Below are 17,217 nucleotides of genomic sequence, written 5' to 3'. Positions count from 1 at the left end.
GGGACATGCACGTTTTTTTGGTTTTCAAGTGATAGATTTCATTTTTAAAAACGAATTGACAGAATTCTGGGCATTTATTAAAAAACACTCCCCTGTGCTTTTCTGGGTCTTTTTTTCTCTTTGAAAACAAACCATTTTTAGATAGAATCATTATGGTCTGGTGGCAGCTCCTGGTTTAGTGAATTCCCATACGTGGTCTCAAAATGTAGTGTGATTTCAAAGAAAGTAGGGGCTGGTTTTTCTGGTCATCTTCTGATTTATTCCTGGAGGAAAATAAAACGTTGAAACTCCCAGTAATATGACAGAGCTGATTAGACTGAAGCATTTAATCCAGGAAGATCTTTTGGTCTATGACATGGACTCAGGCATAACACATTACCAAGGTGCTCTTCTGGAGAGGGAGTAGCGATATAAGGTAGAATTCTCAACCAAAGAAGTGGTGGTGTACTCTACCAGCTTATATGGCAGGAACCAATAGCTCTCTGTTTCCTTAACAACAAACTTAGTCTTGTTGGTGATTTAAGGAGTTGTCAGGTCTGATCAGATGTGTGATATGATTGGCTGGGGAAGTTACCCTTGACAGCGTTGCCCACTGAGACCTGCTCATGAACATATTGGGCGTTTTCCCCATATTCTCCCTCTTTAGACCTTAGTGTTTTGCATGCTATTAAGAAATGGTGGGTCTTAGTAAAGGTGCTTTGAAGTACTAATGATGCCTTTTTTTTTTTTTTTAATGTGTGTGTGTATGTCAGAGGTTGCAATCAAAAGTTTTAAAATTAGTTGATATATCCTATGGTGGTGAAAATGGATTCAACCAAGCTATTGAGTTATCTACTGAAGTCCTTTCCAACGTGAAATTCATTCAAGAGAAGAAATTAATAGGTATCACTGAAATGCAACTTACTCTGTGACGTTTTTTATGTATATTTATATGTAAGTGATTATATAGATATGTGTAACAAAATGCTGAAAAGGTAAGAGGAAGATTGAATCTTTGTATTAAAAATCTTCCTCAATGGAATCATTAATCTTCCTTCATTTGTGAGTTCTAGTAAATGTGCTTATATTTCTACTCTTTTTGCCCTTTGACAGTAGGAACCAAACCTCAGTCTGAATTCACATACCACTATCCTTTGTAATGCAATGGTGAATAGAGACCAAATTAAAGATTAATCTGGATATTGGGGAGCCTGGGTGGCTGAGTCAATTAAGCATCGGATTGGGTCTTGACCTCAGTTTCCTGAGTTCCCCACTTGGGTCTGCACTGAGAGCATGGAGCCTGCTTGGGATTCTCTCTTTCCCCCTCCCTGCTTGTGCTCTCTCTCAAAAATAAATAAAAGTTTTTTTTTTAAATCTGGCCATTATTTGGCTTTGTTTCTGATGTACATAGCGCACATTTTTCCAAGTGGTTGTGTATTTAATCCTGCTTTTACCTCTTGAGTCAATTTCTTGGGCCTCAACTAGAGTAGTAGGACTTTTAGCTCTTACTCATTTTTAAGTTGTTTTCTCTCTCTTGGAATTAAGTTTAATGTTTTATTATTTATTTTGAGATAGTGTGTGTGTGCTCAAACCGAGGAGGGGCAAAGAAGAGAGGGAGAGAGAATCGGAGCAGGTTCCACATTGTCAGTATGGAGCCCGATGCAGGGCTTGGTACCGTGAGATTATGACCTGACCCAAAACTTAGAGTCAGATGCTTAACTGACTGAGCCACCCAGCCACCCCTCTCTCAGAATTTAAGCAAGAAAGTCTATTCCTACAAAGGAAACTTTAATATATGTGCTTCTTCACCTGTCCCTCATCACAGGACGATACTTCGATGAAATCAGTCAGGACACGGGCAAGTACTGTTTTGGAGTTGAAGATACACTAAAGGCTTTAGAAATGGGAGCTGTAGAGATTCTAATAGTCTATGAAAATCTGGATATAATGAGATATGTTCTTCATTGCCAAGGCACAGAAGGTATGGGAATTAGAAAGTTAAATAACATTACTGTTCGTTGGTGACCTCTATGTTATGGAAACCTGGGGTGGAAATTTGGGAGATGTGACTTCAGTCTGCATAAATTGTTTTGTTTGAACTGATAAATGTCTGCCTAACACTGTTAAATTTCCTGAGGACAAGAACTGTATGTTGAATGTGTTTGGTGTTTTACTTATGGTGGGATCAGTGTACTTGGTAGACAGTGCATGCTGATTAATATGCTTATGAAAAGAAGGTTGATAGAATGAGTTCAGAAGCCCTTTCGTCTAACCTGACTTACTCACAGGACTTAAATCAGCTAGTGTATGAAAACCAAGTTAACACATTTTTTTCCCCCAATACTACAGAGGAGAAAATTCTCTATCTAACTCCAGAACAAGAGAAGGATAAATCTCATTTCACAGACAAAGAGGTATGTGATTGTTTTCCTAGTTTGGTGATAAATGCAAGTAAAGGAAATCCATGTTAGAGCACTGGCAGCGTAGAGAATCAACTATGAGATACCAAACTTCATACTTGGCAGTGGGGGGCAGGAGGTAGTCACCTCTTACATGCTACATACCAGTCTGATTCTAAGGAAGGAGGCCATGCCATGAAGTAGTTAAACATTCTCATTCTTGAAATAGTAGAGAGGAAGATTTGATTAACTGGTGCCTCTTCTGCACTGTGAATCGTGTGCTGCTTTCTTCACTCTGTCGGCTCTTGTACTAAAACAGCTTCTGCAGGTTTGCTCTATATGCATCATCACAGCTTAAAGTGTCACCTGGCCAGCACGGATCGCTTAAGGTTCCTCAAATTCTGAGTTGAAGGACTTTGTTTTTCACAAGTTTGCTCTGAAAAGCAAATCTGGCTTGTCTCTTCTGGGCTGTTAAGTGAGTGCTGCCTGGAGACACTTTACAACAGCCTTACTTCAGAGACAACAGGAACCAGAAGGTGAAAAACTGCTAAGTGTGTGTTGACATTTCATCATTGAGCCAGAGCCTGAGGAGGAATGTTATTTGAACTAGAACTTCTATGTTATCAGCATTGTGTCACTGGAAATCAGAATTCACATAGAAGCGTGGTACACCCACACTAAAGAGGGAGAAGGAGAATGGTGGTGGGTGGGGGAGCTAGGGTGGCTAAGTCTTGATTATATCCTAATCCCATTTTTTTCTGTATCTTATGGTCACCCTTGCAGACGGGACAAGAACATGAGCTGATTGAGAGCATGCCCCTTCTGGAATGGTTTGCTAACAATTATAAAAAATTTGGAGCTACATTGGAAATCGTCACAGATAAGTCACAAGAAGGATCCCAGTTTGTAAAAGGATTTGGTGGAATTGGAGGTAAATAGCAAATAAGAAAACTAAACTTACAGCCAATGTCTCAGGCCAAAGCTTTCCTGGCCATCCCAGAATCAAGTTATGAGATGAGGTGTGCTCATCCAACAAGGCAGAAGGTTGAGGGCAGCAAATGTTAGCAGGTTCCTTGGTTGGAACTGGGTTTTTTTGGTTTGGTTTGGGTTTTTTTGGTTTTTGGTTTTTATCATCATCTCTTTGCTTTCTGTAATTCTACAAGGGATTTGGGCTTTCCTTATTGACGTGAACCCTCCCCATCCCAGGAACACTGGTGATTTACTCTTTGATTTGCTTTCCCAGGTATCTTGCGGTACCGAGTAGATTTCCAGGGAATGGAATACCAAGGAGGAGATGATGAATTTTTTGACCTTGATGACTACTAGGTAGTCGACATGGGTCCGGCAAAACGTGCCTCACCCTCCAGCATCCAACCCAAGGAGCATACCCGTGGTGGAATCCAAACAGATCCCTGCCTTACAATTGGAACATTTCCAGAACTTAATCCATGAGCATTGGATATTGAAAAGAAAAGCGAAACAAAACCAGACCCAACCCTACACTTTGGTTTGTCATGGTGTCAGCGCAGCAGCCTACAACTAAGTTCCTAAAATGCCACTTTGGACTAATTTAAAAAAGAATCCCAGTTTTTACTTTTACTCAATGGTGAAATTGGTTGCTCTTGTATTTTATGAAAAAAAAATGATTTTTTTAACCTTCATACATAGAATCAAAAATACTTTAACTGCTGTAAACCTTCAAAAGTTAATAGAAATGAGATCATACTGGTTTGTTTCTTATTTTGATTGGAGAAAACTGCTGCATTTCGCAGTGACCCATTTACATGGCATTCTCAGCTTAGACTGCATAAGAAGAAATACATGCGGTGAAATGTTGGAACCATTTTCTCTTGGTCTCTGTTTAATGTTGAAAGGGTGAGCTAATAGGAGGCAATTTCAACTTTACTCCCTCACACTACTCCTCCCCCTCCAGACTGTCAGTTTCAAGGATGCAAATTGCATTGCAAAGTCAAACTGACACAGGAAGCATTTGGGCCAATGCACTGTTCCCTTCGATCTATTTTGCAGGCGCATTTGTGCCCGGGATTTGGGAGCCCTTAGCATCAGTTGCACTGACATGGGTTCCCATAATCTTAGCCTACTAGAAACCAGTTTGGGATGGATATGATGGGGCTTCTGTGCTATTGCTGGGATTGGGAGAAATAAAACATGCAATTTAAGTGGAAGCAAAGAAATTAAAAGAATATTTTATTTTGCTTGGGTCTGTCCTTGGTAAAAGGGAGGTGGTCATGTTTTCCTTGTGTTGGATGGCATGAGATTATGTGAATGTTTTGATTTTTTTTTTAATGAACTGCAAGGTTTTTCACAGGAACGACTGACAAGACATGTATGACTGTGCATGTAATTATAAACCCCTGACCTCCTGGTGGGGTTAGAGCATCTGTTTCAAATATGGGACTTACAAGGACCTCTCATATGAGAAATTATGGGAGGAGGGTGGGAAGGGCAGGGGTGGGAAGGGATGGGACACAGCTTCTGGCACCAAGGACTTAACTATTGTTGGATCCAAAAGTGGGCCTGAAACCCTGAAGCTCACACTTTCTAGCTGGGTTCTAAGTTGGACTTGACCCCAGCTGACATGCAAGGTCATGGCGTGCCCGAGGTGGTGACAGTGAATAAAGTGTATAGGATGTGCCCAGTGGTAGCAATGGAAAAAAAGTATACCAAATGGACTTTGAAGGACCAAAGGTTTTTAAAGTCAATTGGTATTATTCCCACACTGATAGCATAGTGGGGTGCATTTGGGTTTTCAAATTGGGTACTTTTAACACTTTAGTGCCTGACTGCTGTTCTTCATTGACTTGACTCAGTCACTTGTAGCTTTATTGGTCTGAACCAGCTCCTTGTTCCCAGGTTGCAGACCTGCCTATCGTTCCAATAATCCTGTTTCACTTGAATGAAGGGAGTTATGTCTTAAATGTAAAGCTTCTGGTTCTCACACTGTATACTCTGAGGTCCAAATGACTGTCTTTCAATGTATAACCTGATGTCACAACCCCCAGTGAGAAGAGTCCAATCTTTGGTATTCACCAACATGGGAGGCTTCACCGGAACAGGCTTTTGCTTTGGGCTCTGCTGTTTGTTTGCAGAACACCCAAGAGCGAGCAAACATGCTCTCTTCACAGCAGTACCTTAGGGTTTTGCCATTGTAAATGGGTCTAATGTGATATGACAAGACCAGAGAAATTGGATGTAAATTTACATTTTTGAATATGCTTGTTGTTTCACATGATACATTTAGGGTATGCAGCTCCTTTTGTAGTTTTTATTTTTACTATTTAAGTTTGGAAATGATGCCAAATTTTTGTATTTCTTTAATCAATGTGTTCTCTTTGGTGATATATATTGCATTATATATTGATGTGTGTATCAATATATACTGATATGTATTACACTTACACATACAAACACATAAATAAGAGGGGGTGAAAACCGTAGCCTTTGCATTCTCTATAGCCTCTACAGAGAGATCCTAAGCAGCAAAATCTTGGTGTTGTGATGTACAGAAATGGAGAAGAGTATTAAACCATATTTAAGAATACACTTTGTGTGCTTGAGATTCTTTAGGACTGTTCCTTGGCAAGGTCTGCACAATGGAGACAGTGTAAGTAAGCTCTCCAAGGCATGTGTTAAGTTTAGTAATGGCTAATAACTTTTCAGGCTCAGATTTTAGTTGTGTTTGTTACATTTGCCTATGGAAGGAAAGGTATATGCAAAGGATGCCTGGGGTCACGATCCCAAAATTAACACCAGAGGAAGGAAGTTAAAGTTGCTGGGGCAAAACTAATTTGTTGCTTCTCCGATTCTACATGCCCACCAAAGGGAAATCTTCCCCCTTTTTTAAAAAGCTGTTTCAAGGGCGCCTGGGTGGCTCAGTTGAGCCTCCGACTTCGGCTCAGGTCAGATCTCACATTCGTGGGTTCGAGCCCCGCGTCAGGCTCTGTGCTGACAGCTAGCTCAGAGCCTGGAGCCTGCTTCTAGTTCTGTGTCTCCTTCTCTCTCTCTGCCCCTCCTCCTCTCATGCTCTGTCTCTGTATCAAAAATAAGACATTTAAAAAATATATATTTTTTAAAAAGCTGTTTCAAGTATGTTATCCCATGCAGCTCCACATTTCATGGAGGTAGATGGTGTGCCCATTTTACAAGTGATGAAACAAGCCAAAAACGGTTGGGTAACAGCCCTGTAGTGGTGAAGCCAAATTTTACCCCAGGCCTCATCCCAGGGTTGACTCTACATCTCCTGGTCCAGACGGAAGAGCAGAAACTAAGCCTCCTTGATCTTTCATACTGGTACTATATAGGAGAGTAAAGAGTAATAACCTCATCCAAGAGAAGATAATTTTGTTTTTCCCAAAGATTTAGGTGCTTAGAGCTCCTAGTTGGTGGCTTAGAAAGCCCAGTTAAAACCAAGGTGTGCCGTATGATTTGGTTTCTCCACATTTTAAATATATTTTCTTAACAAAATTGACCAGTAATGGTACTTTTTAGCATACTTTTGCCAATTTTCCAGCAGATTTAGAGAATAGCCTTGATAAACCAAACCCAGTCATCCTCTGGGAAGGGCAGACGTGCCTGTGCATGGTGGAGGTATATAATTTTTCCTCCTAATGCATCCCTAGGTGCTGTCTGAAGTCAAAAGTTGGAAGGCAGCACACTGATGCTGGGTGTGTGGGCTCTTGCCTGTCTGGGCCTGTAGCGCTTGCCTTCTTTTGTTCTCTGGCTCTGGTTCTCATGCTGTGACGCTCCCAGACAGGCACACTGGATTCGGGGCTGAGTGCCAAAGTGGAATTTAAGCCTCATGCCAGCTTCTCCCTTTTTGCCAATTTGAGTGAGTGCCTGCTGGGCCTTCCACCTGCCAAGTCCCACCCCGGTGGGATTGTGCCTCCAGGGACATAGGAAATGACCATCCAAGGAGTATAGAAGCACTGGATGCCAGAGTTGCTGAGGACATGGCTGGACAGGAATTAGAAGTACACGTGTAAACATTTCATTTACAGGGTTCCCTGATAACTAAATCCTGGCTGTGAATGTGATTTCTAGTATAGTCTGAAATTGATTGGGAGGGTCATCCTGGGGCTCAGTTAAGAGGACTTTTTAGGACATATTCTGGTTTTGTGTTAGTTGGCCTTGTGATTTCAGGTAAGTACCTTCCTATCCCTCAGTTTCCCCATTAGGGTAAGGAAAATAGGTGAATGTAAAGAGATTTTGCTGCCTTAATTGGCATCAGGACAGAATCATGATGAACAAATCTGACTTCTGACGGGTAGAAATCCTGTCAGTGACACTTTGGCAAGTTAATTTCTCTGAACACAATATCCACTGTAATAAAGCCTACTCCATAAGGATTGTTAAGGATTGAAGGCAGGAAGGCATGTGAAATGCATAGTACAGTGCCTGACGCTTTGCAAAGGGTCAGACGGGAGCTGCGCTGCTCTGATGGTCGGTCCCACCACTAACAACCTTGGTCCTCTGGAAGTAACTAGGGTGAGTTTGCGCTAGCAGCCACCAGGTGGTGCAAGAGTTAAGGATACTAGCTGTAGGATAAATTTGTTGCTTCTGGTAGGGAGATTTTTGACAAGCATTAAATCTTGACATGCTGGGACAGCTTGATTGCCCACTAGATATTTTAAGGGCAAACTACTAAAGGATGTAGGAATGAGTGAACACCAAGGAGAACTCGAGTCTCCATCTGGGCTTTGAGCTACCAATCTGTAAAATAACTACAGTCTCCAACATTCGTTGAACAGTTATAGACAATAGTCCTGTGTCACTCACATGTTATTTAATCCTTAGAAGTGCAATGAGGTAGATATATCTGCACATCCAAGTTCATAAGCTACTAAGTGACAAAATTTGGGACTCAAGTCTATTTGGTTACAAAGCCAATGTAGCTGCAGATCATTCCTCTCAAGAGGGGAGAGAATGGTTGCCAGTACAGCTAAGAAGATAAATGGACTCACCTCACCAACCCTTGTGCTTTCAGAGACAACCAACAGCTCAGATTCATCTGGAAGGCACCCATCTAGCAATTCTGTCCTCCCAACACAGCATTTTGACTGGTCAACCGAGCACAACTACAGTTCAGAGTGGATAAAAGGAGCTCCCTTGGACTCTGTACAAGATCCCTGTAATTGATCCAGCACCTGCAGAGAAGAATATACACACATAATGGAATTTCTCAGAGACTAGGGCGTCTGCCCCTGCTCTTAATATGTCATCTGCAGGACAACGGCATTGGAATGTGGACTATAGATAAAAAGTATTATGTCAGTGTTAAATCTCCTGTATTTGATAATTCTACTGTGGTTATGTAAGAGAATACCCTTTTCTTAGGAAATCTATATATTGAAGTATCAAGGGATTTTAAAAAAAAGATGAATTCATTAAGGAAGATTTTGAAATTTCAGAAATGTAGAAGAAAAACATCATTTAGCTATCTTTTAACAGTTTAGAGTCATCATGAACATCCATTATGAAATAGTGCAATAATGAGTGTAGTGTTTAGGTTTGAACTGGTTCACAAGGTATTTGAATCAACTTTGGTTTGAATCTTAATTCATGGGTTTTCACTGAGAATTTGGGTTTGACTCAGAGATCATCATTTAGAAGTTCTGCTACAGGGTTTATAGCTGAGGAGAAATCCTTACCCAGTCAGCCAGTGGGTCTGGGGGACTGCCTGGGAGTTGGGCCCAGACTAGAAAGAGCAAAAGCAGGGCTAAGAGAGGAGCACTATCACATGCCTCAGGAATAGAGTCACTTTGGGGTGGGGGGGGTCCCTGGTAGAGCATATGACTCTTGATCTCAAGGTTGTGAGTCTGAGCTCCATGTTGGGTGTAATCTCTACAAAATAAATCTTTTTTTAAAAAAACACTGGGTTGGTCTGGTGCTGATGGATGGATGAGATGAGCCAGTGTGAAGAACAAGGCTTCTTGGGGATCGCCTGACCCCTAGCTTAGGGAGCAACCCCAGGCATGATGGGAAGGAGGCAGAGCTGTACCTGGGAGCCTAGAGCCCTTTCTCTGGACCAGAGGATCATTAGACAGTCCAGTCCTTGTCTACAGTCACACTTAAACAGCTCTTCTGTTGCTCCATACTTTCACTTCTTAAGGAACCATAATTTTGGGGGTGCCTGGGTGGCTCAGTCAGTTAAGCAGCTGACGAGCTCAGGTCATGATCTCACAGTTCATGGGTTCGAGCCCCGCATCAGGCTCTGTGCTGACAGCTAGCTCAGAGCCTGGAGCCTGTCTTCAGATTCTGTGTCTCCCTCTCTCTCTGACCATCCCCTGCTCACGCTGTCTCTCTCTCTGTCTCTCTCTCATAAATAAATAAAACATTAAAATTTTTTTAAATAAATTTTTAATATAAAAAAAAGGAACCATAATTTTAGTACTTGAAGGGGATCTTGCTATTCCAATACCCTCATTAAAGACAGAAGACAGTGGAAGCCCAGATAGCAACACAATGACCCGCCGTGCTTGTGCGGCAAATTAGCAAAGCCAATATGAACATGTGATGTTACAGCTCCAAATTATTTGCTCTTAACACATGGATGGTCTTGTTATTCATCATCAAAACCCCATTCTCCCCCTTGTTAAGGATGAGAAAAAGGAGGATCAGAGAGTGGCCTGATGCCAAAGACAGCGGGGAGGGGGAAGGTGGCCAATATCCAGATGGGGTTATGAAAGTTGTTTTGAAGTCACTTCCCTGTGAGTCAGGGTTAGCTTGAATGTGTAGATGAACTTGCTTCTCCAGCCCCCAGGGTTCCAAATTTGCCCCATCTAGGTTTCCCTCTCAGATTTCCAGCTCTTCCACTCTGCTGAGAGACCCTGCCTGGGCTCAGCCCCTTCTACGCATTTCTCCATCTCCACACAAAAGAAACTTAGAGGGCAAATCCATTAACCAGGCAACCCTGGAGACTAGGAAAGGAGAATGGAAACTTCAGAGAGGCTCTCTGAGGAATGGCAAGGATCTTCTAAGGTAAAGGCAAAGATGTAGGAATATTTTGCTACTTGGGGGGAAGGTAGGTGAGAGATGGGAGCTTGGTTTAAGTAGGAAAAATCATGGAGTTGCCCCATGTTACATGGCTGTCCAGAACCAAGTATATTCTCAGCCTAGGCTCCCCGTGGGGTGGAATGGACCAACCACCTCATGATACAATCCCCACTGAAAGGCCTGCAGAACAGGACTCTTTATCAGTAATATGGCAGGATGACACCTAGGGAAGAGGGGGTGAAGTTCCTCTAGATGAAGTTGCATTCCAGTGCTCAGTACTAGAGGCCATCCCTTACTCGGTGTCAAAATCTGATTCTGAAAAGAAGTAGCACCGAAGGGGGCTCTGCCACTCCCCAGGGAGCTGAGCAAAAGGCCTCAGAAACCCAGTCTCCTTAGCTAGGCCCTATCCCTCCCTCTCAGAAGCAGAAGGAGTTAGCAAGGAATGACAGGGAGGAGTGTTAGAATACAAGGGTGCCTCCCACAGCATGGGAGTGCCTGACCCACTGGGAAGCAGCAGGGCAGCTTAGACAGATGAGTGAGTTTGGAGAGGCAGATGGGTTGGTCCTGTATCGATCCAAAGACCAGGATGCAACTTAGATTTCAGGACACTGATTTCTTTCATTTTGCTATCACTTTTTTGGGGGGAGTCTCTTTATTGAGGTATAATTTATAAACTATTAAAATTCATCACTATAAATATAGTTTAATGATTCTTTGGAATAAATCTGTACAGTTGTGCAAAAAGATAATCCAGTGTCCATCACCCCAAAAGGTCTTCTATGCCCTTCTACGGTCAATCCGGATCCCACTCCCAGCCTTAACCAACTACTGAGCAGCTTTCTGTCTCCAATTTGCCCTTTCCCAGAAACTTTGTATTACTGGACTAGTATAATATGTAGTCTTTTTTTTCTTATTGTACTTTTTTTCTAGTTTATTTTGAGCGAGCGAGCCCACACACGAGTGGGGAAGGGGCAGAGAGAAAGAGAGAGAGAGAACCAGGCAGGTTCTTCACTCTCAGTGTGAAGCCCAACTTAAGGCTCAATCTCACAAACCAGTAAGAGATCATGACAGGAGTCAAAACCAAGAGCTGTATGCTCAGCCAACTGAACCACCGAAGCACCCCTGGGTAGTCTTTTATACAGTCATGCTTCTTTGACTTAGTCTTTTCATTTACATGAATTCTTTATAGATACATCTGTGTTGTTGTATGTTTGTTCCTTTTTATTACTGAGAAGGATGATACAATATAAAACATATTTCGGGGTGCATGGATGGCTCAGCCAGTTACGCATCCAACTTTGGTTCAGGTCATGATCTCATGGTTCGTGGGTTTGAGCCTTATATCAGGCTCTGTGCTGAGAGCTCAGAGCCTAGACCCTGCTTTAGACACTGTCTCCCTCCCTCTGTGCCCCTCCCTGGCTCATGCTCTGTCTTTCAAAAATGAATAAATGTTAAAAAAAATTAAAAATTGAGGCGCCTGGGTGGCTCAGTCGGTTAAGCGTCTGGCTTCGCTCAGGTCATGATCTTACAGTTCGTGGGTTCGAGCCCCGCGTCGGGCTCTGTGCTGACCGCTAGCTCAGAGCCTGGAGCCTGCTTCAGATTCTGTATCTTCCTCTCTCTGACCCTCCCCTACTCACACTGTTGCTCTCTGTCAAAAATAAATAAGAAACATTAAAAAAATTTTTTTAATCTTAAAAAAAATTTAAAATTATCTTTAAATAATTTTTAATTATATATATTTGTTTTCTGTCCCCAGTTCCAGGTATACAGCTTCTAAAACCCTTGAAATTTGCATAGTGATAAGAGTGTTTTGCATGCTAATGAATGAATTGGTGGCTGGGTGCCCCTAGATAGCTTGAGGATGGAGCCAGGTTGCCAGAAAGGCTCCTGATTACAGGGTTGGAATTTACAGTCTCAATTCTAAGGAGGGGAAAGGGGCTGGAGACTAAGTTAATCACCAACGGACAGTGATTTAGTCAACAATGTCTACATAATGATGCTTCCCTTAAAACCCCTAAATTGCGGGGTTCAGAGAGGTTCCAGGTTGGTGAACATACTGAGGCACTGGAAGGGCTCCTTGTAATTCTATATGAATCTGTGGATCAACTTTTCCATTTCAGCAAAAAAAAAACCACTGGAATTTTGATACAGATTGCAGTGAATCTGTAGATTGCTTTGAGTAATATTACCATCGTAAAGATATTAAGTCTTTCAATCTACAAATATAGCCTGTCTCTCCATTTATTTAGGTCTTTAGTTTCCTTCAACTGTGTTCTGTAGTTTTCTGCATACAAATCTTTTACTTCCTTGGTTAAGTTTATGCCTAGGTATTCTTTTGTATGCTACTATAAATAGAATTGTTTTCTTAATTTCCTTTTTGAATTGTTCATTGCTGATGTCATTCTGGTTTTCATTTGCATTTTCCTGAAAACTAATAAAGTTGAGCATTAATGGCTTATTGGCCATTAATATATCTCTTTTGGCAGAATGTAATCTTTCATTTTTTTCCTTCAGACCTGTTTATTCTATTCCAATGTTTTGTTTTGTTTTGTTTTAACTGAAATACAGTTGACAATGTTACATTAGCTTCAGATTTACAACACAGTTATTCCAAAACTCTATAGTTACCCAATGCTCACCACAAGGATAGCTACCATCTTAATCTTTCATTCTTTTAAAAATTTTTAGGTTTATTTATTTCTTTGAGAGAGAGAGAAAGAGCGAGCAGAGAAGGGACTGAGAGAGAGGTAGAGAGAGAACCCCAAGTAGGCTTCTGTCAGTTCAACTCGGGGCTCCAATTTACAAACATGAGATCATCATCTGAGCGGAAGCCAAGAGTCAGACAGACACTTACCTGACTGAGCCACCCAGGGCCCCCTTAATCTTTCATTCTTAATTTCCAACTCTTAATCTCCAACTCTGAGTGGAGATGGAGGGGGGGGAATCCCTTTGTCTCTCAGGTACATTTATTCCCTTCTCCCCTTTCTCTTTACTTTCAAAAAGTACTTAACAAGTAGAGGGGCAGCATAGGTCAGGAAGTTAAGAACACAGGGACTGGAACCAGAAGACTATTGTCTCACTCTGCCACTTATTAACTGCATTACCTTGGGCATAATTTAATTTAACCTTGCTTAACTTCTCTTTCATTTCATTCAAGTTTAACATAGGGTATCTTGTTAAATAAATGGTTTATTCCATTTGTTACATAAAATAAGTGCCTACCGCAGTCAAGCATTGTGCTAGACCCTACATCACAGTCAGGAGCAAAAGACACACAATTGCCATTCCCGAGTTTCCAGGCTAGTGGATCACTCCAGTGAATGTGACATCCCTATAACAATTAACACCTGAAAGAGGGTCACACATGACAGTCAGTTACTCAGGACTTTGATCTGGCCAGAGAGTCCAAAGAAAGCTTTTCTAAAGGCACTGATGTTTGAACTGGGCACAGAGGAGTTAACTAGGCAAAAAGGAGGAAGAGCATCCCAACAAGTGAGAACACTTGGGAAGTGAAGAAGAGTACAGTTGAGGAGGTAGGTGAAGAACCGTGTGGAAGAAGTTCAGAGAATGGAGATGTGTGAAAGAATATGAAACTAGAAGAGGGCCAGAAAGCACAGAACAGGCTAAGCCTCAAGGCGTTGCTGAGAATTTGAAATTTTATTCTGAAGACTCTGAAAAGCCATTCAGGGGTTTTAAGGAAGAGAATGACAACTCAGATTTGTTTTTCAACCTTCAAATCTGTTTCATATTTGAAAAGAGAGCATGGGGCTGAGTCCAGAAGCACTGGAATACAAGTAGAACATTTGTTCAAGACATATAAGCCATGAAAGAGAAAGCTTTAAGAAGAGATGGTCAAGGGCACCTGGGTGGCTCAGTCGGTTAAGCCTCAGACTTCAGCTCAGGTCATAATCTCACGTTCATGAGTTTGATCCCTGTTCATGAGTTTGATCCCTGTGCTCCCTGGAGCCTGCTTCGGATTCTGTCTCTGTCTCTGTCTCTCTCTCTCTACCCCTAACCCATTCATGCTTCATGCTGTCTCTTTCTCAAAAATAAATAAATAAATAAATGTGACAATGAAGCATGTATCAAGTACTCCACAAACAGTAATGGCTACCCTAGTTTCATATTCATTCATTCACATTCATTCATCAATCATTTATGATGCCAGGCAATGGGGCTATCATAGTCAACAAGACAGATGTATCCCTGTAAACGAGTGCACAATCAAGTGAAGAACCCAGTCCAGTAAAAAGCTAGTGCTCTGATGAGAAAGGCAGAGGGCACTGGGAGGATTGGATAGTGGTGGGAATAAAAATTGCACCCAACCCATTCTTGGTAGGGTGGCTTTGGTTTTCCCTTTGGCAGGATAACTTGTTACAGCATGAAGATGGCTTTGGTGTCACTGACAAGAGGTTTGATTCCTGTTCTGAAAGATAGTAACTTGATTGAGAAAGCAAGCACAAGAAAATAATTGAGAAGAAATATTTATATAAGTATCAGATGACCATCATACTGGGTGTTACACTGGCTTTTTCTGCAAAAATCTCAGCTTATCAGTTCCCAGGTTCCAAATATCCCCACTTTAGAGAGGCCCAAGGAATAATCTCGCTCTCTAAAAGCAGGGAGCAGCCCAGTACCCCTAGTGCTTCATAGCGTTTTCTCAGATTCAAAGCCCTTTTACCTAGAATAGAACACAAGACCTGCCCAGCAGAGGCCTGGGGTTCCTGTAAATTCTGTAGCTGGAGAGGAGGTTGCTGGAGCTCCCTGGCTTCTCTCAGGCCTTCCCCCTCTGCTAGGCTCAGCTATAAATAGCTAGTTGGTTTCCAGCAGGGGATCTCCCAGCCCCAGCAAGAGCAAGCACCGCCTTCTCACCCTGTGCTGCCCTCAGCCTGGAGCAGAAGGGGGTGGTGGCTGGAAGAGGGAAGGAAGGGAGGGGAGGGCAGGAACATGCACCACACGGAAGCTGGGCCCTGGACTACATTACCCATACTCCCAAACAATAATTAGAAAGAGGAGGATGCTAGGAGCCTGCAAGCCTTACATAGGAAAACAAGGCCAGAGGAATCCTCGGCCATGGGTGTGCTGCCCAGGCCCTGAAACCTTTTTTTATTTTCTTCCAAAATCTAACCCCTAAACCCTCTCCTCTCCATGCATTCAATTCACAGGCACTCAGCCTACCTGGAGCTACCTGGAGTCAGAGAGATGAACAAAGCACCTTATCTTCTGGTCTAACTCACAGTGTGGGGGCGGGGGGGGGGGTGTGGGCACACAAGGCTGCGTGTGCACACACACATATATACCCATGTGCACAACCAAAAATTGGAAGCCTGTGAGTGATCAAGTCCAGAGGCTGCTTGGTGCTAGAAGCCCCTTCCAGAGCATATTCTCACTCAGTCTCTAGCTCTTATCTTTTCTTTCCCTGCCTCACCTGAAGCAGAAGAGTCGGGGTCTCACAGGTTCGTCCAACAGAAAGCCTGCAGCTGATGATGTGTCGTACTTCTGAAGAGCTGGAGGGTGGCATTTTAGCTGCTGCTGCTGGTTTGGTCTGTACTGAGGTCTGGTCCCTCACTCAGACCTGTGCTCATCTCCAGGCAGGTAGATGAGGGTAACCACTTGGTTGGACCACGTTTAATCTCTGGAGGTGCTGTTGGAAGGGCCTGTGAGGACTTGCTGGTTCCTGCAGTGGATAAACCAGAGTTGTCAGGCTGAGCAAAGGCCATTCTGGGTGGTGGGGGCACTCAATGTGCCCTACTCCAGACTTCAGCCCCACTGCAGCTCTATACTTGCCCCAGCTCTGGCTGCCCCCACACCATCCCTCCAATTTTCTCTACAGACTCCAACTATTCATGTAGAGTTCTGGGGACCACAAACTTCCAGACAACAGAGAGCACAGCGTGTTAGGGGCCCAAGCTAAAGTCAGGGACCCCTGTCCAGCCCTGTCCCAGGTGAAACAGCCCGGTAGCTGGCCTAAAAACGGGGTCCTTTCCCCTCTTTCTCAACCAGATATAACTCACTGAGCTAGGTACCAGGAATGCGAAGAGGAGGAAGATCAAATAGCAGTCTCAAATAAAAAGGTGTATAATACCGTGTTAAGTGCATAACACGTCTAGGAGTTGGGGGTGGGAAGGATTTCCAGAAGGCCGCATGTCTCAACCAAGTAAAGGGTGAGTTGCAGTTGTACCACAATGGTGTGGCAAGGGCACTCCAGGCAGGGCCAACAGCTTGAGGAAAGGCAGGAAGGCTCAAGAAACAGCAAGGAGGGCGGCAAGGACAAATACCAAACACCCACTTGCGACACTCAAGGGGGGCAGCGAGGGAGGAGCGGTAGGCCCTCACACCGTGGTTTAGAAGTTTGGGCTGCAGGCCCCCAGCAGGCAGCCGCGGAGGGCTCTCCAGCAAAGCTGCTGTTTTCAGAAACGGGGAAGAATAGGGGGGCAAAAATATGAAACCGGTGGGGCTTGCGGGACCCTCAGACCTTCTGGGGGTGGAGGAAGGCAGCATGCCTACATACAGACTCCTCAGTCCGCCTGTCCGCGTTTACCTCAGCCAGGCCCGGCCGCGAAGAGGCCAGGCCGCGCGTTCCCAGCGCCGCCAGCCGCCCCCTCCTTGGCAGCGGATCCCCTGGCCGCTGGCTCCCGCCCACAGCCGCCCGCGGGCCGTCTGCCAGACGCTCCGGGAAGGAAGGGCCTTGTATGGGCCTAGAACCGGGAGGAAGTGCCTTGTAGGGCACGGGGAGGAAGCGCCATACATGGCGAGGGGCGGGCGGAGGCGGGCAGTCCGCCCGCAATGGAGCGCGCTTCCGGCGCCGCGCCACGCCACCCCCACC

The 17,217-nt window shown here is 43.7% G+C and overlaps 1 protein-coding gene and 1 long non-coding RNA gene across 6 annotated transcripts in view; one reads left to right on the top strand and one right to left on the bottom strand.

The window, feature by feature from the left end:
* Nucleotides 1–9,251, top strand: part of ETF1 (eukaryotic translation termination factor 1) — a 32,370-nt gene extending 23,119 nt beyond the window's left edge. For 2 of the 5 annotated variants that reach the window (XM_029941994.1, XM_029941993.1), the window contains exons 6-10: nucleotides 753–882; nucleotides 1,805–1,960; nucleotides 2,329–2,393; nucleotides 3,162–3,309; nucleotides 8,383–9,251. In XM_029941994.1, the coding sequence (XP_029797854.1) occupies nucleotides 753–882; nucleotides 1,805–1,960; nucleotides 2,329–2,393; nucleotides 3,162–3,309; nucleotides 8,383–8,534 (651 nt within the window). In that variant the 3' untranslated portion in view covers nucleotides 8,535–9,251. Of the gene's footprint in view, nucleotides 1–752; nucleotides 883–1,804; nucleotides 1,961–2,328; nucleotides 2,394–3,161; nucleotides 3,310–3,621; nucleotides 4,222–8,382 lie in introns of those variants that run through there. The other 3 variants (XM_029941991.1, XM_029941990.1, XM_029941992.1) reach the window with 2 other exon arrangements.
* Nucleotides 56–17,147, bottom strand: LOC115294246. The gene is made up of 4 exons (XR_003909780.1): nucleotides 16,933–17,147; nucleotides 15,820–16,068; nucleotides 8,360–8,542; nucleotides 56–263 (listed from the first exon to the last, which is right to left on the bottom strand). It is a non-coding gene; the product is annotated as an uncharacterized LOC115294246 (long non-coding RNA).
* Between the last annotated feature and the right edge of the window lie 70 nt (nucleotides 17,148–17,217).

The sequence above is a fragment of the Suricata suricatta genome, chromosome 6 (genome assembly GCF_006229205.1).
Source record: "Suricata suricatta isolate VVHF042 chromosome 6, meerkat_22Aug2017_6uvM2_HiC, whole genome shotgun sequence".
Classification (NCBI taxonomy): domain Eukaryota; kingdom Metazoa; phylum Chordata; class Mammalia; order Carnivora; family Herpestidae; genus Suricata; species Suricata suricatta.
This window is presented reverse-complemented; position numbering and strand designations above follow the sequence as displayed.